General features: G+C 48.7%; 1 protein-coding gene across 2 annotated transcripts in view; it reads left to right on the top strand.

Moving 5' to 3' along the window:
• Positions 1-22,782, top strand: part of TENM4 (teneurin transmembrane protein 4) — an 801,941-nt gene extending 779,159 nt beyond the window's left edge. For both annotated transcript variants that reach the window (XM_066369554.1, XM_066369563.1), the window contains 5 exons: positions 2,578-2,813; positions 6,685-6,981; positions 9,030-10,644; positions 16,831-16,973; positions 19,512-22,782. In XM_066369554.1, coding sequence (XP_066225651.1) covers positions 2,578-2,813; positions 6,685-6,981; positions 9,030-10,644; positions 16,831-16,973; positions 19,512-20,270 — 3,050 coding nt within the window. In that variant the 3' untranslated portion in view covers positions 20,271-22,782. The remainder of the gene's footprint in view (positions 1-2,577; positions 2,814-6,684; positions 6,982-9,029; positions 10,645-16,830; positions 16,974-19,511) is intronic.
• The last annotated feature ends 235 nt before the right edge of the window (positions 22,783-23,017 follow it).

Genomic DNA, 23,017 nt, shown 5'->3' with positions numbered 1-23,017 from the left:
AAGGCAGTGGGGAGCTATTGAAGGATCACGATCATACTAGAAAAGACCACTATCATGAGTGTGTAGCATGGGGTAATGGAGATAGAGATGACTAGATACATGACAGTGCCGATCTCATAAAAGTAGTGATAGCTAAAATTTATGTAACACTATATGCCAAGCAGTGTCCTCAGATCTTCATATCCATAATATCACTTAATCCTGTGAGGTAAGGGTATAATTATTACCCCCAGTGTACAAATAGACAAACAGAGACATGAGAGGTGAAGGAATTAGCCCCAAGGTCTTAGAGCAAGAGAGGGCCAGAGCTGGGACGTGAACTCAGGCAGCCTGGCTCCAAAGCCCATGCTCTTAATCTCAGTGCAATAGCGCCCCTCACAGTAGGCACTGAGGTATTTGAGAATTTGGTCATTAACGGTGGCGAACCCTACATCCCTCATCTGCAAGACCACTGATGAAATCCATGGAGAGGTTAAGCTGTGTCTAGGGGGAGGCAATCATTCTAACCTGAGGGGCAGGGGAAGCTTCTGAGAAGAGATAGCATTTAAGCAGAACCTTTAAGGAAGGACTTTGCTACCATTACTGAAGAGAGGGGTAGTGCACACAGAGGCAGTAGCCAAGAAGGGGCAAAAGGCAGGGGAGTGCAGTGTAAAGATCAGAGATGTTATTTCCATTTATAGAAAAGAATTCAGCGTGCACATTTCACAGCTGAAATTTACCTTTTCTTCAGAAGCACCTTTTAGCTAAAGATCTGAATTAAAATGTTTTAGCCAGATATAAAATTTCAAAATCAGATGTGCTTTTGAATTATCATCATTCATATGTGTATCTGTGTGTGTGTGTGTTTATACTCCTTGACTTATAATGAGGTTATACCCCAATAAATTCATTGTAAGTTGAAAATATCCTAAATTGAAAATACATTTAGGCCCTGGCCGGTTGGCTCATTGGTAGAGCGTCGGCCTAGCGTGCGGAGGACCCGGGTTCGATTCCCGGCCAGGGCACACAGGAGAAGCGCCCATTTGCTTCTCTACCCCTCCGCCGCGCTTTCCTCTCTGTCTCTCTCTTCCCCTCCTGCAGCCAAGGCTCCATTGGAGCAAAGATGGCCCGGGCGCTGGGGATGGCTCTGTGGCCTCTGCCTCAGGCGCTAGAGTGGCTCTGGTCGCAACATGGCGACGCCCAGGATGGGCAGAGCATCGCCCCCTGGTGGGCAGAGCGTCGCCCCATGGTGGGCGTGCCGGGTGGATCCCGGTCGGGCGCATGCGGGAGTCTGTCTGACTGTCTCTCCCTGTTTCCAGCTTCAAAAAAATGAAAAAAAAAAAAAAAAAAGAAAAAGAAAATACATTTATGCATCTAACCTACCAAACATTATACCTTAGCTTGGCCTACTTTAAATGTACTCAGAACACTTACATTAGCCTACATTTGGGCAAAATTATCAAACACAAAGCCTATTGTATAATAAAGTATTAAAAAGCTTGTGTAATTTGTTATGCATATTGCTTTCACACCATCATACAGTCAAAAAATCCTAAGTAGAACCATTGTGAGTTGGGGAGCATCTGTATGTATATAATGACAATGATTTAAAACATATATATGTTTTGATTTAAACACATATGTTTTACATAACATATATACATATTAAATCACATATATATTTGACATTCTGTGAGTGATTTAAGTATTGGAGTTATTTTTCACCTTGTTATAAAGAACTTTGTTACTGTAGTGTATATTAAGAGCCTTAAAAACATTCAATCCTTCATTCTACTAATCCTACTTTTAGGAGTCTGTTTTGATTAAATAACTCAAAATGAATACATTGACTTAGCCAAAATAATATATTTTTAATTGAGATAAAATTCACATACCATAAAATTCACCTTTGAAAGTATACAGTTCCGTGGTTTTTAGTATATATACAAAGTTATGCAACTATTACCACTATCTAATTTTAGAAAAATTTTAGCACTCCCAGAAGGAAAACTTTACCCATTAGCAGTCACTCCCCATTCCCCGTTCTCCTCACTGGTCTACTTTCTGTCTCTATAAATTGGCCTGTTCTGGACATTTCATACAAGTAGACTCACAGAATATGATGCCTTTTGTGTCTGACTTCTTTCACTTAGCATAATGCTTAAAATGTATTTATTTGCAGTGTTCTGTGTAAGTATGAAAGCTGGCAACAATCAGAAATCTGTTTCAGGGTTGGTTCAATTATAGTATTTCTATACAATGGAATACTAACACATTCATTAACAAAAGCTTTCTTAAAAAATATTCAACAATACAATCATCAGTGAAAAATTCCACAAGCAACTTTTTATGCTATGACTATATTAAAAAAATCCTAAAATCTAGGGATATACCATCATATTTATAATGGTTTTCTGGGGAGTATTGAGATTATGGCTGATCTCCATATATTTTCCTAGTTTCTTCAATAATAATGGCTTGTTTCTGTAGTCAGAAAAGTAAACTCATTTGAAAACCTACAGCACTGTCTCTGTCATACACACCCACGCTCCATCCTTGTCCTTTCTGAACCAAGTCTGTCCCTCTCCTCTCCCTCAGACCAGGTCCGGAACAGCTACTACATCGGGGCAGATGGCTCCCTGCGGCTGCTGCTGGCCAACGGCATGGAGGTGGCCCTGCAGACAGAGCCCCACCTGCTGGCCGGCACTGTCAACCCCACCGTGGGCAAGAGGAACGTCACACTGCCCATCGACAATGGCCTCAACCTGGTGGAGTGGCGGCAGCGCAAGGAGCAGGCTCGGGGCCAGGTCACCGTCTTCGGCCGCAGGCTGCGGGTGAGCAGGGCCTCCAGGCAGGTCTCCGCCTCTGGAGGTCGCGTCCTGGGGGGGAAGAATGAGGAGGATTCTGGAAAACTGGGTTTTGTTCTTGAAACTTCCGTGAGGGAGAATGTTCTCCTGCGCCCTCAGTTTCCTCATCTGCAAAAGGAGGAAAGCAGGAAACTCATGGAATAAGAGTCTTGTGTATCTTTTCAATTGTGACGTGGCAAGATTGCTGGCTTTTATGTTAGCCAGGCCTGAGTCAGATTTTCAGCCTTTGTTATTCCCTGAGTGAATTGGGGCAAATCCATTTTCTCTTAAAAGTCTCAATTTCATTATCTCTAAAATGAGGAAAATGAAGAAGATAAAACCAATTTTACAAGTTGCTACAAAGATCAGAAAAAATATACCTTGGGTTGGCTCAGTGGTAGAATGTCAGCCTAGCATGTGGATGTCCTGGGTTTGATTCCCACTCAGGGCACACAGGAGAAGCACCCATCTGCTTCTTCACCCCTCCCCCTCTCACTTCTTTCTCTCTCTCTCCTCCTCCCCTCCTGCAGCTACAGCTCCATTGGAGTGAGTTGGCCCCAGGCGCTAAGGATGGCCTCATGGCCTCCATCTCAGGCACTAAAAAATCACTCCAGTTGCAACAGAGCCATGGCCCCAGATGGGCAGAGCATTGCCCCCTAGTGGGCTTGCCGGGTGGATCCCGGTCGGGGCGCATGCAGAAGTCTGTCTCTGCCTCCCCTCCTCTCACTAAATTAAAAGATAAAAGAAAAGAAAAAATATATGAAATACCTCATACAGAGTCTGGCCCATAATAAGTGGTCAATCATACCTACTGGTATTATTGCTGTTCTTATTTCTACTACTGTTATTACTGTTGCTAATATGTCCAAAAATTCAATTTAACTGTTTGGAACCAAAGCCATAGTTTTTACTTGTTCAGGCATGATCCCCACTGTAGTTGTCATGCCAATGGGTTGGCATCTGTAGTCTGGCATTTCAGAGTGCTTTTGGGTATGCCCCTGAACCAGCCTTTTCCCGGCCTCACGCCCATGTGTCTGTGGAATGTGGCTTCTGCCCCAGGCCCGCTGGCCCAGCTTCTCTTCCCTCCAGCTTTGGGAAGGAACGTGATGGAGAGAGTGAAAGCAGAGGAAGCAGCCCCGGCTTTCAGCACAGTACCTCAGAGACCACAGGTGCTCTGTAGAGACGTGCTGAGCTGAGCCAGATGTTTCTGACTCCCAAAAACCACAGAAGCATCCTCATACAATACAGCTGGGACTGTCTTGCCCCCTGCTCTTCAGCAAAGGAAGTTCATTTAAGCCTGTTTTACACATGCAGCACCAAGGTACAGGGACAAAAGGGATTTTACAAGACCCACATAGCGAGGACTATGGAATAGACACCCTGTCTCATAGTCAAGTTCTCACAACAGATGTAGAAACATTAAGTGACTTATCCAACATCACACCACTAGAGCCAGAAAACCAGGCTTCCTGTCTTCTCTCAACAGCCAAGAACTCTAGCAATAGTCTAATGTGGGAAACAGCCTTCCAGTAGTTCCCTAAGGAAGGCCTCTCTGTCTTTGTTCTCTGTAGCCTCACTGAGCCCCCAACTGAATTCTCCAGCAGCCCCTCATGAACTTTGAGGCAGTGTGCTAAGTGGAAAGTGTGGACCCGGGCCATGTGTAACCTCGAGCAACTCCTCTGAGCCTTAGACCCTCCTGCAGAAGCCATATAACATATTTGATATACCTAACCTGGTGCTGGTGGACCCCAGGTGCTCAATAAGTGGCAGCAATTAGTGCGGACTTGCTCTCTGCCGTGTGAACTGGACCAAAAGTTTCCCAGGCTTGAATTGGTCCCTCTCCCAGACTGTGATGAACAGCGCTCCAGTGAGTGGTCGCATCTCCTCACCCTCCCAATATAAATGGCCACCCACAGTGGCAGCATGTGGAATTAGAATGTGAGCCGGGTGCACCTCCCCATAATGGAGCTCATTTTTTATACAACTAGGAACTTTTTTAATAAAGAAAGATGTAAAATAATCTCATTGCCATCACCGCCGAGCACAGGAAACATTAGGCAGTTCCCTTGTGAGCTGCTTAATTCAATTTTATTAATTTTGCCACAGAGGTATAGCTCCCCTTCACTAGAAGTCCTCCAGGGGGTGGGGGGCAGCTGGCTGGGTGGCAGTACCTTGGGGTGAGTCACAGGGGACCTTCCAAATGATGCTGTAAGAAGGGCTCCATCATTATTGGTGGTGCAGACCTTGCATCTTCCTTTGTGCTGTCGGCAAAGAGCACAGCTTCAGCCTCCAACGCCTCAGATTTTTCATGGGAATTGTCTGCCACACTGTTTTTGCTTCTTCAATTGTGTTTGATTACCCCTGGGAAGGCAACCTTATTATAACCAGGCCATTCCCAATGAACGTCGTCTCAGCATCTTCATTATAAATCCGTATTTTCTAAGCTTTAGAATTTGTTTGGGAAGAAGGCGGAGACACACACATCTCCACTTCCCCTGAGAATGACCATGATCATTTGTTGTCATTTGATGGAAATCATCACAGTTGTTTATTCAGTACCGTCTATATGCCCAATGCTCCACTAGGTAATTTACTTGGGTTTCTTCAATCCTCTTAACAGCCTTTTGTTTTACAGAGAAAGAAACTAAAACTCAGAAAGGGAAAGACAGTTGCTCAAGGTCACACAGAAAACTTAGTCGCAGAGTTGAGGCTGGAATCCTGACCTTAATTTCTAGACCTGAGCCCTATTGCCCCACACAGGGCCCCACATGCTATTTTACGTCATGTAACCTACCTTGTCTGCTTTTTTCTTGGGTCTTCCTTGCTCCTGTCAGATTTAACCAGTAACTGATGGAAGAGTGAGAACAGGTACCCAAGTCCCCCAGACAGCAGTTAGAGGAAATCGGCATTTTAGCTTCAGAGTACTTGGCAGTGTTTCAGGAGTAACAGGTACCAAAGATAGAAACGGGCCCCTGCGGCGTATTTCTGTATGAATATAGGAAAAGCCCTGGCTTACTGCTACCCCTGTGGGAGCCCTGTTATTTGTGGCTGAAAGGAAGTGGAATCATGTGCTGACCTAGTAGCTCAGGTGGAGACCATCGTAGAAGGGGCTCCTGCTCCTGGAAGTAGGAGCAAATGTCCCAGAGCTGACTGTGTCCCCAGGTGACCCTCAGCCAGAGAAGCCATCCCAGATTCCAACATACGCTGCCCCCCAGGGCTCCTGGGAAGAAGTAGCAGCCTTGAGAGCTGACCAGTGTGACCAAGAAGCCCTAACTATGGTGACAGAAGGCAGGAGAGATCCCTGCAGGGAAGGGAAGTCCAAAGTCCCAGGAAGGGTTGGACTCTCTTAGAGGACCAGTGAGCATTTGTTGGCGCATTGCAGTGGTGACACTCAAACCCAGACTCAGTCACTCACCATCCGTGAGATCTGGACCATGTCCTTTCAATGTCCCTGAGCTTTTGTCTCCTTGGTGTCAAACACTAGCACAATGACTGGCACATAATAAGTGGGCCAGATATTGATTTTATGGGCCTGGTAGGCCTCTACCTTTTTAGGAGGGAGTCAAGAAGGATCTGCCTTTTGCCCTCGTTAGAAGGATCCCATTGGGACGTGATGTGGATCATCTGCAGTGATGACTACTATTTCTCAGCACCTGCTGTCTTTATCCTCATGGCAGCTGTGTGATTGGCATTGTTATTCCCATTTCACAAATGAGGAAACTTCACAGAGCTGACAAATGACAGAGACCCAAACCCTGTCAGTACCCATGGCTTGTGCTGCCTCCTCTACTCAGGAGCTTCTCAGACCCAAGTTCTCAATATCCAGATTAACTTTCTCCCCCCTCCTGCCCATTTCCAGGTTCACAATCGGAACCTCCTGTCTCTGGACTTCGACCGCGTGACACGCACAGAGAAGATCTACGATGACCACCGCAAGTTCACCCTGCGGATCCTGTATGACCAAGCGGGGCGGCCCAGCCTCTGGTCACCCAGCAGCAGGCTGAACGGCGTCAATGTGACATACTCCCCAGGGGGCCACATTGCTGGCATTCAAAGGGGCATCATGTCTGAGAGAATGGAATACGACCAGGCAGGTCGCATCACATCCAGGATCTTTGCTGATGGGAAGACATGGAGTTACACATACTTAGAGAAGGCAGGTGTCTGTCTCCCTCTATCACGGCCTTGCCATGTAGAAGTCCTGTCATAGTCAATCCCATGGCCAGGCCGTCTGCTGAGTCTGGTAGGACAGATCTGACCCATGTGGTTTCCAAAAGAAAATGTTCAAGAAAATCTGCAGGAGGGGCGGGGGTTGGGTAAGAGGTGTCCGGATGGATCATGGTGATGGCATGGTAAGTGGAGGTCCTGAGACAGAAGAATGTGAAAGCTGTGCCTGATAATCTGAAGCCAGGAGCAGGATTAAACACTACCTCAACTTACAGAGCAAGATCTGGGCGCACCCAGGTTTAGAGCACACGGGGTGACCTGGTCACTGAGAGCAAAGCAGAAGCCCAAGGCTCAGTACTTGGGCGGACAGCATTTAATCCTGAGCATCAAGTGTTGGGTGTGGCCTTGGTAAATCTGCTTCAGGTCAGGGGTCATTCCATTCCAGGGGTAAGGAATCAGGGCCTGAAATCAAAGGTTGGTCCCAAAGAGGAGAAAATGGTAGCTTTGCTGCCTAGATCCTTCTAGGCCAGGGGTTGAGAACCTATGGCTCACGAGCCAGATGTGGCTCTTTTGATGGCTGCATCTGGCTCACAGACAAATCTTTAATAAAAAAAAATAAGAACATTAAAAATATAAAACATTCTCATGTATTACAATCCATTCATTTCCTACCGCTCATGCTCATGGTTGCGGGTGGCTGGAGCCAATCACAGCTGTCCTCCAGGACAACACCAAATTTTTATTGGATAATGTGTAACGTACACAGATCGTTGTATGGCTCTCATAGAATTACATTTTAAATATGTGGCGTTCATGGCTCTCTCAGCCAAAAAGGTTCCTGACCCTTGTTTTAGGCTGTTATCTGCTGACTTGTTCCTAAAACAGAGTCTGTATTTCATGTCCCAGTTTTGGTGCGCAGATCCTTACTCTGTTTCCTACTCCTGGTCACCTGTCCAGAGCCCCCAGGCTCTGCTCGCTCTGTGGTCAGTTTCCCCTGCTCTGTGGAGGGTGAGCATCCCTGGGAGCAGTGCTCTGCGGTGGTGCCAGAAGAGACCTCGAAGCCCATCCAGCACACTGAACACCAAGACCAAGGAGAGAAAGGGCTTGCCCAGGGCCACACAGTGAGCCTGTTATTAGAAGCCAGGTTTCTCCATTCCCACATGACCCATTACTGTATAAACTGTGCAAAACCTTAAATGCCTTTCTCAGACATGGTCTTTATCCTTCAGGCCACAGGGAGTCAACAAACGTTGTTTAGCCGTCAGTAGACAGTGTCAGACTGTGTTTTAGGACAGTGGTCTTCAACATTTTTGGGGCCACGGACCGGTTTAATGTCAGAAAATAATTTCACGGACCGGCCTTTAGGGTGGGACGGATAAATGTATCATGTGACTGAGAGAGGCGTCAAGAGTGAGTCTTAGACAGATGTAACAGAGGGAATCTGGTCATTTTTTAAAAATAAAACATCATTCAGACTTAAATATAAATAAAACAGAAATAACGTAAGTTATTTATTCTTTCTCTGCAGACCGGTACCAAATGACCCACGGACCGGTACCAGTCTGCGGCCCGGGGGTTGGGGGCCACTGTTTTAGGAAATCATTCTTGCTTAAGTACTAAGATTGACTTTAGAAGGAATCCAGAGCGAGGAAGCCAGGAGAGAAGGTTCTGCAAGTACTTTCAGCCAGCACTCCCAGCCTTTCTCACACCCACCACACACTGAAGTCACTGCTTCTGTACCGCTGTACCGCACAAAGGCGCAGACAGACAAGGCTGCTCACCATGAGAAGGGAAATGAGTGCTCTGGGGCCCCTGGCCCTGCCAGCCCACGGGCTGAGAGAAATCCTTATCTGAGCACATCTGTACCCCATTGCAGAATCTTAGGGAACATTGGTTGGAAATATCTGGCTTGGGCATAGCTTTAGAGAACCACCAGTTTCCTTGGCTTTCCCTTCCCTTCCTTGAGCCTTGGGCACCCAGACTTCCCCTCCCTCCCTGACTGCCTGCTCTTATCTCTTGGTTTTCCTTTCCTTCCAGTCCATGGTGCTACTGCTCCACAGCCAGAGGCAGTACATCTTTGAGTTTGACAAGAACGACCGCCTCTCTTCCGTGACAATGCCCAACGTGGCCCGGCAGACATTAGAGACCATTCGCTCGGTGGGCTACTACAGGAACATCTACCAGCCCCCCGAGGGCAATGCCTCCGTCATCCAGGACTTCACTGAGGATGGGCACCTGCTCCACACCCTCTACATGGGCACCGGCCGCAGGGTGATATACAAGTATGGCAAGCTGTCAAAGCTAGCCGAGATGCTGTATGACACCACCAAGGTGAGCTTCACCTACGACGAGACAGCAGGCATGCTAAAGACCATCAACCTACAGAACGAGGGCTTCACCTGCACCATCCGTTACCGCCAGATCGGGCCCCTGATCGACCGCCAGATCTTCCGCTTCACAGAGGAAGGCATGGTCAATGCTCGTTTTGACTACAACTATGACAACAGTTTCCGGGTGACCAGCATGCAGGCCGTGATCAACGAGACCCCACTGCCCATAGATCTCTATCGCTATGATGATGTGTCAGGCAAGACAGAGCAGTTCGGGAAGTTTGGTGTCATCTACTATGACATCAATCAGATCATCACCACTGCAGTCATGACCCACACCAAGCACTTCGATGCCTATGGGCGGATGAAGGAAGTACAATATGAGATTTTCCGCTCACTCATGTACTGGATGACTGTCCAGTATGATAACATGGGGCGAGTCGTGAAGAAGGAGCTAAAGGTGGGACCCTATGCCAACACCACCCGCTACTCCTATGAGTATGACGCTGATGGCCAGCTACAGACAGTCTCCATCAATGACAAGCCACTCTGGCGATACAGCTATGACCTCAATGGGAACCTGCACTTACTGAGCCCTGGGAACAGTGCACGGCTCACCCCACTAAGGTACGACCTCCGTGACCGCATCACTAGACTAGGTGATGTGCAATACAAGATGGACGAGGACGGCTTCCTGAGGCAGCGGGGAGGTGATGTCTTTGAGTACAACTCAGCCGGCCTGCTCGTCAAGGCCTACAACCGGGCTGGCGGCTGGAGCGTCAGGTACCGCTATGATGGCCTGGGGCGGCGGGTGTCCAGCAAGAGCAGCCACAGTCACCACCTGCAGTTCTTCTATGCAGACCTGACCAACCCCACCAAGGTCACCCACCTCTACAACCACTCCAGCTCTGAGATCACGTCGCTCTACTACGACCTGCAAGGACACCTCTTTGCCATGGAGCTGAGCAGCGGCGACGAGTTTTACATAGCTTGTGACAACATCGGGACCCCTCTCGCTGTCTTCAGTGGAACAGGCTTGATGATCAAGCAGGTCCTCTACACGGCCTATGGGGAGATCTACATGGACACCAACCCCAACTTCCAGATCATCATCGGCTACCATGGCGGCCTCTACGATCCACTCACCAAGCTCATCCACTTGGGCCGACGGGATTACGATGTGCTGGCTGGTCGCTGGACTAGCCCGGACCATGAGTTGTGGAAGCACCTCAGTAGCAGCAACATCATGCCTTTTAATCTCTACATGTTTAAAAACAACAACCCCATCAGCAACTCTCAGGACATCAAGTGCTTCATGACAGGTGAGGATTGGGGCCCAGTCAGAGGACAGAATCTGGTCCTCCCTGCCTATTGCTGGGGTCAGTTGACAAGATAGTTGCCCTGGAGAAAGGTGTGGGGTAACAGGAAACAGTGACTTTCTCTTAGAGCAGCATTTCCAAAGTATATGGGAAGAAACACCAGTTCAGAGAAATGCTCTGGAAACACTGTTTCTGGCACCAAATTTGACAGGACAGCCACCATTCTTAAATTTTCATACCCCATGTCAGTTTATGGAAGGCTCTGAGAAGACCTGTAGGTAAAGAGAACTGTTTAACATGTTTACCCACTATTTCTTAAACTTACCTCACCACAAAATCCTGTTTTTTATCATGAAACCCTAATATCTCACGGGGTGCATCCCTTAGAATGCACTTTGGGAGTGTCTGACCCAGATATCAGGCTGGCCGTGAGGCCCTGAGAAGTTGGGGGAGGGGATGGCTTTAAAAAAAAAATCTCTTATGGGGGATGAAGCAATAGAATAGTCAGACTTGGAAGACAGACAGAACTTGGGTGAGGGGGTCCACCATTTCGAAGCTATCACAGTCACAAAAATTACGTACCGTCCCTGAATTCCTGATTTGTAGGTTGAAGTCAGAATATCTACTATGACTATGATAAGTTAAATATGTGTATTGTAAATCCTAGAGCAACAACTAAAACATAAAGTTATAGCAAATCAGTCATCTGTGAAGAGAAAATGAAGACTAAAAAAGTACTCAATCCAAAGAGAGTAGGAAAAGAGGGACAAAAGGAGCAAAGAACAGACAGACAAATAGAAGGAAGCCTTACTGGTAGGATGGTTGCAAGGGTGAAATGAGATACGTTTTAGAACCTTCCAGCACAGTGCACGGCTTGTACTGGTTCCCTTTTCCCTACCCTCTGATTTTAAAAGTGGGTTTTGCTTTCCACTACTGTGAAACCAACTTGAGTGTAAAGTGTCCCATAGACCGCATATGCCAGACTTGTCCCCAGCATCCACAGTCCTCCCTGCAAGCACCACCCCCAGCTACAGAAGACCCGGATGTCAGAGTGGCTATGGGGATTCCAGTCTGGATAAAGCCAGCACTTTTTATAGAAGAGAGTTTGTGGCATATCCCAACTTGTAAACCTAGTAGACTCCACCCCTTTTGTCCTGTGACATAATCTGCTTGTCCCCTATATTAAGGCCGTTTTCATTCATTCAACAAGTGCCTCCTCTGTGCAGCCACGGTTTTAGGCACAAGGGGTAGAAGGATGACCCCTGCCCTCCAGAAATGCGTACTGCAGGAGGGGAGACAAATGATTGCTGTGCACTGTGAGGGGCCCCGACGCAGGGTCACACCGATGGCCATTAAAACACAGTAGGCACAACCGGCTCTGCCAGGGAGCAACTGATGTGTGAGGCCCGCTTCTGAGTAGACATGATGGGGTAGAGAGAAGGGCAATCTAGGAAGAGGAAGTGCACACAGAGCATAGAGAGTGTCCCTTAGGGACACGGGTTCGGTGGCCCAGTCTGGACCCTGTTTCCACTGACAGCATCTGGAGGATTCCTCTTTCAGGGAAAAACTCAGGTGGTTGCTTTGAGAGTCCGAAGGGTGGGGAAGGAGAGAACACAGTGGTGGGCAGGCATGATGGAAACGTCCTTGGGGCCTGTGGACACACAAGGACATCCCCACACGGTCTCACAACGTCCGTCCTGCCCACCGGCTGCCAGCCCTGGAATAGTGTAACAGACTGAAAGGGCATTTCCGCTACATCTGTCCGCATTCATCACACCCTGGCCTCACTCTCGGGAGAGTTTCCTGTGGATGTCCGTTACTGAGCTCCTAGGTGGAGTCAGCTTCTCTAAAAGGACCTGGCCGGGGGCTCCGTGGGTAAAGCCAGTGCAGTGAGGTTATGAATTCAATCCAGTGGTGGGATTCAGCCGGTTCACACCAGTTCAGCAGAAACGATACCTAATATTTTGTTGAGTTCGGCGAACCGGGTGTTAAAATGGCACTTGTAATCAGGATTCTCTCTAAGACGGGTGCCTGGGCAGCCAGCCAAATGTGGAAATCACAAATTGACATTCCTTACTCTTTTTTAGCATTCATCTGTGCAACAGTGTATTCTAAGCGCCCATAGTAATGTTCATTCCATCCACAGGTGAAAAAAATTTGAAGGAACTATGCTTGTAATATTTATTTATTCATTTCATTAAACTTATTATATCTTTGATGAAATACTACATTTTAACTCCCTCGCGTTTGTTACTTCAGTAAACAAACATGATGTAAAGAGAAAAAGTGCCAACCAGGGGGTGACAAGCTGTCTTTGGAAATATCCTAAATAAGAATTTTATTGTTTTTTGTCAGGTAGTATTTAATATTTTTCATTGATATTTTTAAAATTTCTTATAATCTAGTTTTGTGTGCCTCTTTTATTATCCTTATTTAAGTATTAAATGCATGAAATATGTAATAAACTACCTTTCGGTATTTTGTTTTTAATACTTAAAATGGTTATTAGGGCAGAGAATTGATTGTTAAATTATTTGAATCCCACCACAGGTTCAATCCCCTGTCAGGGCACCTACGGGAAGCAAGCAATCAGTGCACAACTAAGGGGAACAACGAGTTGATGCTTCTTCTTCTCCCTCTCCCCCTCCCTCTCCCTCTCCCCCTCCCTCCCCCTCCCTCTCCCCTCCCTCTCCCCCCTCCCTCTTTCCCCCTCCCTCCTCCTCTCCCTCTCCCTCTCCCTCTCCCCCTCCCTTCTCCTCTCCCTCTCTCCCCTCCCTCTCTCCCCCTCCCTCTCTCCCCTCCCTCTCTCCCCCTCCCCCTCTTCCCCTCCCTCTCTCCCCCCTCCCTCTCTCCCCCTCCCTCCTCCTCTCCCTCTTCCTCTCCCTCTCTCTCTCCCTCTCCCTCTCCCTCTCCCTCTCTCTTCTTTTCTGTCTCTCTCTCCCCCTTCTTTTCTCTCTCTCTCTTCCTTCTTTCCCTTCCTCTCTTTCTTTCTCACTCTTCCTCTCTCTTTCCCTCTCTCCATTCCCCCCTCTCAAATCAATGGAAAAAAGAGAAAAAAAAAACTACCTGAAAACACCAAAAAAGAAAGAGTGAGCAGGCAGCATGGGGTGCTAGAAAGACAAAAGCTGTCCCTCACAGATATATCATGTACACTAGTGCACTTCACCTCAACTAGAAACCTGAGAGATGGGGATCCCTGACCCCACTGTCACGGAGGAAAGCGAGGGTCAGAGAGGCCACAGCACTGGCCCACTAAGAAGTGGCAGTTTGGGGTTAGACCTCTGTTCTGTCTGCCTCCAAATTCCTCATTCTTGGATTCAGATTCACCTTGTAAAGTGCAGCAACAGGATTATTATTATTCATCAGCATCCCAAGTGGCCATACTGCAGTCTGGGCCGGTTGGCTCAGTGGTAGAGCATCAGCCTGGTGTGCAGGAGTCCTGGGTTCAATTCCCAGCAAGGGCACACAGGAAAAGCGCCCATCTGCTTCTCCACCCCTCCCCCTCTCCTTCCTCTCTGTCTCTCTCTTCCCCTCCCACAACCAAGGCTCCATTGGAGCAAAGTTGGCCCGGGTGCTGAGGATGGTTCTGTGGCCTCTGCCTCAGGCACTAGAATGGCTCTGGTTGCAACAGAGCAATGCCCCAGATGGGCAGAGCGTCGCCCCCTGGTGGGCATGCCGGGTGGATCCCGGTCGGACGCATGTGGGAGTCTGTCTGATTGCCTCCCTGTTTCTGGCTTCGGAAAAATACAAAAAAAAAAACAAAAAAAAAAAAAGAGTTTTAACTTGAGGGACATGTCCATGTCTGATACCATAAGAAGGAAGAGTGAAATCCTCAACTCTTCAAGACAGCCAATTGTAAGAAAACCAATGAACAAAACAATTTTAAGCATTTTTCCTAAAAGCGTAATGAGAAAGTTTCCTGCTTTCCATCACTTATAATTAAGACCCAGCCCTCTCTGCAGACCCCTGGTTTCCTGGGACTTTGCAGTATCCCTGATAGATTTTTTTCTTTGCAACTACAAATTCAGATGCAAATTCTCAGCCTCAAGCAAAATGGCTTTGTAGGGTTTCTCAGCCCACCCCTGCTCATTCTGTTTGTTTTAATTTCCCAAAGAACCATCTGCCAAGATTCTTAGAATCGGAGATTCTTAGAAATTCAGTGAGGAAAGGGAATTTGGAGAAAAGCTGGTCCAAGTACCTCCTGTTACAAATGAGAAAATGGAGGTCCGGGGAGGTGGGGACATTGGGATTGAGCAGCACAGAAAACCTCCTGTGAACCAGAAACGAAACTGGACACTTTATAGTTCATTAACGTACAAATTTACAACGGTTCCTGTTGCCTGGTGGCTCCCCCAAACTGATAACACTGTTAGTGTTTTTCCAGGACTTAATGAAAACCAGTTCTGCTGTCAGTCTGTAGATAAGGAAACTCAGCCTCAGAATGGTTAAGGAAACTGTTCAAGTTCACATGGTTTGCAAGTTAGGAGCCAGAGTTTGCACCTGGGTTTTGTCTTGCTTCCCCGTGTCCTTTCCCTTATATGATCTTTCTAGAAGTAGAACCTGGGTTTCCCAACTTTCCTTTCTACCACCCCTCACCTCAGTGCCTCCAGGTTTCACACCCCAGAGAAGGGTTCTGGGGACATCCAAAAAAACAATTAATAATGGCAAACATAAGGTTCTTAAAGGGGATGCAGCGGTGAGAGGGACAGTTGTTGACCCCAAAGAACACGACCATCACTCAGTGATGGTAGAAAAAGACAATTCTACCAGAGCCAACACCCTAAACAGGACCTCCCTGACCAGGGATCTGTCTCCTTTGGAAGACACTAAAACCAATCCTAGGTGGCCACAGCCCAGAGTTGTGGTCTTTGGGGCTCAGCTCCACATCCTGCCTTCCCCAGTCCTTGAATTCCCAGTCTCTGGTCAACAACTGCTTTGTCGTCTTCAGCTGCCCCTGCTCAAGCCAGGCTCCAACAGCGGTCCTGTAAGCCCCAAACTGCCCCCTGCCTGCCATCGCAGGCTCTTCCTGCTCGACTGTCACTTTCCCGGCTGGTGCTCTCTGTGCTACCAAGCTACGGAAAAACTCCCTGCCCTCGCCTCCCCTCTCTGGGCCTGGCCTGGTACACGGGTCTTCCTGAAGCGCCCCCTTCATCTCCCTCAAATCCTGATGAAATCTGCACAGCTTTCAATGTTGGGCTTAAATATCACCTTCATGAAGACCTGTCAGACTGTCCAAATGAAAAACTTCTCCCCTCTCCTCATCTTGTTCCTTGTGTCAGAGCTATCCAGGCCCCTGTCCCTTACTCCTTCAGGGTCCTGAATGTGCAGATGGAGAATCTGTATGACATAGTCCTAGGCCTAAAAGGCACTCAGCAATGGTAGGCCAAGGAGCTGAACACACACCCTCTCTTTCTTGTCCTTATGTCTTGGCTTTCTGATTCTGTTCTTTAAAGGGCTGAATGCTCATGGCAAAATTCTACCTGCTCCTATACTTAATATTTTAATATTTTATAACTAACAACCCTCAAGGAATGTTACAAATCAAGCAGTCCCATGTCTATGGGGCTAGATTCCCCTAGCCCAATATAAAGAAGGCACAAGTAGGTTAGGTGACTTCCTTAGGCCATCAGAGTAAATAACAGGAGAGATGGGGGGGGGGGGTTCTCTTTGATCTTGAGTACAGGCATCTCCATGCCCTGTGGCACTTTGGCCCCAGGCTCTAATTTCTGCAAAGAGGATTGGAGGAAGATGGAGAGTATGTTTTGAAAGTGAATTATCTTTTTGAAAGTCATTTAAATAAATCTTTCCTTTGGGAATGAGGGTCCTCTGCAAGTGTTTCCTATTGATGTTCCAGGTAGATGTGGAGGAGGAGTCACTCAAACAGCTCCCTCTGGGTGTAGGAAGCTGAAGGCCCAGGGGTTGGAGTGACAGTGGAAAGGGGAGTCTGGAAACCTCTACAAGTTACATCTCTCTTAGATTTTTAGCTAGGATGGGGATGCTAGGTCCCAGAGGTATTAATACCATGAAACCGGTTTCCGAAGTGCTTATACCAGTTGACCCTCCCACCGGCACCCTCCACATCCTTACCCCCATCTGCAGCCCAATTCTAGGCTGCTTTATTGGGGTGGGATATGTCACATCTGAGGTCCACTTACTCCATGGGGATGTTTCTGCTTCTCTCCCACCCAGATGTCAACAGCTGGCTGCTCACCTTTGGATTCCAGCTTCATAACGTCATTCCGGGCTACCCCAAGCCGGACATGGATGCCAGGGAACCATCCTATGAGCTCATCCACACACAGATGAAAACTCAGGAGTGGGACAACAGCAAGGTAATTTGTGCAGGAACTGTCCACCCCTAGGGCCGTTCAGACTCCAGGAATGGGTCCTACCAGCTTTTCAGGAAGGTTTGGGCCATTGAAAAAACAGATGTGATGTGTCCACAGTGCCTGCCAGAAACTATTCAGCAAACACTTAGTGACACTACCACTGGCGGGCCACTGTGGTGCCAGCTCTAACAGCACACAGACCCTCGGAGCTGCATTAAGGAATTTTGTACGATACACGACTTTTGGAGTGCCACTAAAACAGCAAGCCTTTGTCACTGCCCAGAACAAAAGTGCAAGGAGGGAAGGTGTGTTCTAAAAACAAATGATATTTTTTGAGCACCTCACCACACCTGGCCTTGTGTGAGGTATTCCACATTACGTTACCTCACAGTGGTTCCCTGGTATTATTGTTCTCATTTTACAGATTGTTATGCCTGAGGCTTTCCAATGCCACACAGCCTGGAAGGGGTGGAGCTGGGATTCAAACCCAGATCTATTTAGTAGATGCTCAAAAAATGTTAACTATCTCCTGTCTTCCTTTTGTGACTCAGTTTCAAAGTCTCCTAGAGTTACATAGCTGTTAAGGTCCTTTGAAACAGTTTCACCCCACCCCTCCCTTCAGGCATCCATTTGCTCATCACCCCCAAACCGTTATCCATAATGTCTGTACCAGGCGCTGGCTCTTCCAGGCCCTGCACTTCAGCCAGGGAAAGCAGGAATGAAGCAGGTGAGGCCAGCCTGAGGGGATCCCAGCCCAGGCTGAGGAGGAAAGCAGGGCTGCCAGATGGCAGACTGCTGGTGAACGGAAACAGACATCTGTGTTCCTCTTCCTTCCTGACTCCACTGGGTCTCAGGTTAGCTGTCCCCTCCCCGGCTCTGGGGAGTGGGGCTCTGCACCTCCCTGCTCTGGCAGCACCCCACAGTTCCTTCTCTCACAGCACCCACCACTCCGAGTTTCAATTCCTGCTTTCTTTCCTGTATCTCCACTAGACTCTAGGAGGCAAGTGCTGGGTCTTATTTGGTACCCAGCAAAGCACCTAGCCCATAGTAGGTGCGTGGAAAACGTCTGCTGAATGAACAAATGGTTGAAAGAAGTAAACAACACCGTGAATTAGGCCTTTCCCCTCATCTTATAGATGAGGAGACCAGGGTTTAGAGACAGATTTGCCCAAGATCATTCAGCAGGAAAAGTGGCAGAAGGCGATGAGAACCCAAGTCTGTCTGGCCACCAAGCCCATCTGCTTTCTGCTGCCCTGGCCCCGCCTCCCTGCCTCCTGCCCCTCTCCAGTCCCCACCGCCCCTCCAGGCTGCCCAGCAGCCCACAGCGTGGCCCGTCCGAAGGGCGGGTCCCAGGGCTCCGCCCTCCTGCCACTGCCCGGCTGCCTTCTCCCTGTGCAGAGCCCCAGCTCTGACAGCCTGTTCGCCAGCCGCGCCTGTCGATGAATAATTGATTTCTGCCCTTGGCAGGCATCAGAGATCTTTGTTGTTGAGCACTCCAGCTTTCGTGAAACTCTAGGAAATAATTGTTCACAGACAGGGTTCTATTAATTATAAAGAGGACTTAATTTCAGTGAGAAGCCAATGGGCCTGTTTCTAAAGCCATTTCCCCGAGTTGCTGATAAGGCTCAGGGGCCCACTGCTCTGCCGAGCTTCCCAAGACACAGGAGGGACAGGTAGGTAGTATGTCCCCCTCAAGGCAGCCAAGAGAAGGGGTACCTGAAGATCCCCCAGGAAGCACTGTGGGGCAGAGGCCCTCCTTGAAAATCACTTATAAACACAGCAGAGAGCAATAAAGCTGAGTGAGAGGGTTTATATAAATCACTACTTGTCATCTTGCTAAGCCTTCTTGCCAAGAATGCATTTCTTGCCATTTCTCTATCTAACATCACCCCTCCCCCTCTGTCTCCACCTCACCCTCCACCTTCAGGCTAAGATACTCCTAGTTTTGTTTGCTTCTCCCTACTCAGGAACCTTTCCTTGAAACTGAGCCTCTACAATCAGACAGAACTGATTTTTTAATGTTGACATCAATGCTTGGCGGGCCAGTTACAACCTCTTTGAGCCTTAGTTTTCTTAGCTGTAAAATCAGAACAGTAACCGTACCAGTTATATATGAACTTTCTGTGGAGATGGAATGAGACAATGGGTACAAACTTTTAGCTCAAAGATCAAGAAATGTTAGCAAAGCTGTTACTGTTCTTAGGCCACCAGTTACCATGTTTAACTATAGTTATATCTATCACATCAGTCTTTCCCTACCAACTGGTGAGTTTTTCAAGGGTCAGATAATGACTGATTCATTGTTATATCTCTAGTGCCCTGGAAAGGACCCAGCACAGGGTAGGTACTCGCAGAACAGTTTCTGAATGGAAGGATGGGTGAGTGGATAGAGGATGGCTGGGTATTCTAGTGATCAGAAGTAGAGACACGTGCTACAGCTTAATAAATATGTACAGCTTTGACGTAGTTACGTAAACTGATACTCCAGGCCCTGGAGTTGTTTTCCTCTGTCTCACTCTCTTTGTCTCTCCCCCCAATTAGTCTATCCTTGGGGTACAGTGTGAAGTGCAAAAGCAGCTCAAGGCCTTCGTCACCCTAGAACGTTTTGACCAGCTCTACGGCTCCACAATCACCAGCTGCCAACAGGCCCCAAAGACAAAGAGGTTTGCATCCAGTGGCTCCATCTTTGGCAAGGGCGTCAAGTTCGCCCTGAAGGACAGCCGAGTGACCACAGACATCATCATTGTGGCCAACGAGGATGGGCGGAGGGTGGCCGCCATCTTGAACAACGCCCACTACCTGGAAAACCTGCATTTCACCGTTGATGGGGTGGACACCCACTACTTTGTGAAACCAGGGCCTTCAGAAGGTGACCTGGCCATCCTGGGCCTCAGTGGGGGGCGCCGAACCCTGGAGAACGGGGTCAACGTCACGGTGTCCCAGATCAACACGATGCTCAATGGCAGGACTAGACGCTACACAGACATTCAGCTCCAGTACGGGGCCCTGTGCCTGAACACCCGCTACGGGACGACGCCGGACGAGGAGAAGGCGCGGGTGCTGGAGCTGGCCCGGCAGAGAGCCGTGCGCCAGGCGTGGGCCCGCGAGCAGCAGCGACTTCGGGAAGGGGAGGAGGGCCTGCGGGCCTGGACCGAGGGGGAGAAGCAGCAGGCGCTGAGCACGGGGCGGGTTCAAGGCTACGATGGCTTCTTCGTGATCTCTGTTGAGCAGTACCCGGAACTGTCAGACAGCGCCAACAACATCCACTTCATGAGACAGAGCGAGATGGGCCGAAGGTGACAGAGAGGACCACGGCCCGGACTTCTTGCCAAAGACAGCTATTCTTTTGTGGCCGCATACCTGACTGTGTTGTACTTTTTAAAAAAAAAAAAATCCTTTTTTAACAAGTGCAGAAAAGAAATAGACAAAAAAAAACAAAAAAAAAAAAACAAAAAACATACTGGTTGCATTGTAACTCATGCAACATCCTTTTTTTTAAGAAAAGAAAGACACAAATTGGCCTTCACACATTTTTTGCAAAGAACAGAAGGTATTTTTTTTTCTGTAGTGTGATCACAATGAAAACTTGATTGTCTTTTGTTCCCTTTTTCCTTGAGGACTTTTTCTTGTTGTTTGGGGTACATTTCTCCTCTCTGAGACACATCTCCTGGAGTGTGTCTTTGTCCCTCGGTGCCCAGTGTGATGTGAGACACGAGTGTCTGTGCTAACCTGTCTCGTGTACAACCCTTTCCTCGGTGGGGTCGGGCAGGAGTGAGGGGTGCGGAGAGTAACAGGCCAGTACCAAGCTTCTACGGGGGCCTGGCCGGAAGGTCTGCAGGACCCTAGCATCCTCGGCTAAGCTCCCACAGATGAGTGATGGCTTTTTATTCACTGTGTTCCATGCCTGCAGAGGACCGCAGCTGACTCCATCTTTCTCCGAGGAACTTCACGATACCATTCAGCACCTCTTTCCAGCTGCCCTAAACTCCTGTTCAGGCTTTATATTTTGATGCTAAATGAAACCCCCCCACACACATACCCCTTTTGTAAATCCTGTGTAGTTGTCAGAGTCACCCCCATGCTGGGATGGAGAAAGTGTCTCCCAGGTCCTTTCCCCCAGTCTGGTGACAACATCCTGAGGCTAAGAGCCTCACCCTCTCCAAGAGGCAGAGGCGCCCAGGATGCCTGTGGTTGGTTGACCCTCCCATGATGTTCCTCATTCATCTCTCCTCTCCCAAAGTCCGATGTGAGAACCAGCGCTGCACAGCAAGCCCTCAATGTGGGCGCCATGTCCCGGAAGGGGAAGGCCACCCGTGGCAAGAAGGATGGCAGTGGTGGCAATGGCACCAGCCTGCCTTCCCAGGGGAAGCCCTCTCCCCCGTGACTTGGGGTATCTTCCCTCCACCGCTCAGCTGCCACCACTGAGAAAGAGGAGTGTGGAGAGAGGTGCTCGGTGGCCTTTGATTCTGGAAAGATATTTATGGAAAAGTCAGCCAAAGAGAGGAAGGCATGAGCTGGGCACCCTGCTAGCCAGCTTCTGAAGGCCCCTCTGCCTTCCACAGAGGGGCTAGTCCCAGGGCTGAGTGCAGAAGGAGAGCCTTTGGGAAAGTCCTTCCATGAAGTTACTCTAAAACAGCTTCCCCTCCAGAGGAGCCCAGCCAGGGTCTTAAAGATTAAAAAGAAAGAAGGGAAAGAGCTACTTGGGTGTAGCCTGGTGACATCACGCAACCCGACCAGCACCGGGGCAGTTCCTGAGGCAGGTTCCCATGGATCCTGGAGGCCAGGCTCCAGTTACCCCTGTGAAGACCTGGGCCTGAGGTCATTAGGAAGAGGCTCAAGCCCTCTCAGGAGTGGGTACAACCCATGCCTGCCAGGCACGCCCAGGAGAGGCAGCAGCCAGCCAGGCCGGAGAAAGCATGGAGGGGAGGAAGAGTGGCAGCAAGAGCTAGTAGCTTCTTGTTCCTGGTCCATCTGCCTAATTATCATCATCATCACCACTCACAGGAGGCTCTGGGAGACCAGGAGGGGAAGCCACATGCTTTTTTTTTGAGCTGGGCTTCTTAGAAATTGGGACTTTTATGGGTTGCATTTACATTAAGTGTGGAAAATAAATTCTGAGTCTGAGCTTTTCCCCGTGGCAACCTTGTTGGACTGATAAGCTCATGGCACCTTTATAGCCTTACTCACAGAGTCTTCAGAATATCACATGAGTTAATGAAACCAAGAAGGTCTCTCACTGCATGAGAATCGGAGCAACGTGCAGCCTGGGTTCTGCCTGGCAGAGGGAGGCAGCCAAGCTTCTTGGGAGAGGAGGTTTCGCCTTATGTCATCCCACTGGGATCAGAGGCTGTGTTTTGCTAAGTGCTCTTCCCGCTTCCATAAAGAAAAGTCACCCTGGTGCAAGACAGGGCACCTTGGCCTGTTTGTCCACTGGCTGCCAAGTGCCTCTGGGTCTGGAGCTGCCCTGAGTCAGACACAGAGCTCCTCGCGAGGGTCCACTGTCTGTGGCAGGAGCTGGTGGCAGGATCGTTCTTGGAGGGATGGAGAACAGCTTGGCCTGGAGAACGTGGCTTCTTGTCCAAAATAGACTTGTGCCTCTCGAAATGTTCTCTTGACCTAGGGGCCCTTGGGCAAAGCTCTCCTGCCCACTGGCCTAGTTGATCTGCTCCATCCTGTATTCCTGAAATCAGTCAAGACCTGCTGGGAACGTCCACTTGGAGGTCAGAGGCAGCATGAGAGCCGAGGAAGGCATCTCCCTGCACCTCCCCCCCCCCACCATCCACCACCACCGCCACCAAAGTAGTAGTGTGGACTTTTAAAGATCAAAAACACAGAATTCCTAAGTATTCCTTTTCTTTAAATGATTGATGTTCTATTTTTTTTCCCCCTGGGTTATATACCAGCAAGGAGGCCTAGCTTCTGTGCAGGGAGAAGTTGAAGCATCTCCAAGCTCTAGAGAAAGGATCTCAGGTGCGGAGTAGGCAGCATTATGCACCTCCATTTCACATTGGTGCTGTTGCTATTGGAGACAGTGCTTCCGGCCTTGG

This window comes from Saccopteryx leptura, chromosome 1 (genome assembly GCF_036850995.1).
Source record: "Saccopteryx leptura isolate mSacLep1 chromosome 1, mSacLep1_pri_phased_curated, whole genome shotgun sequence".
NCBI lineage: Eukaryota > Metazoa > Chordata > Mammalia > Chiroptera > Emballonuridae > Saccopteryx > Saccopteryx leptura.
The sequence above is the reverse complement of the archived record's forward strand: the minus strand, read 5'-3'. Positions and strand labels throughout refer to the sequence as shown.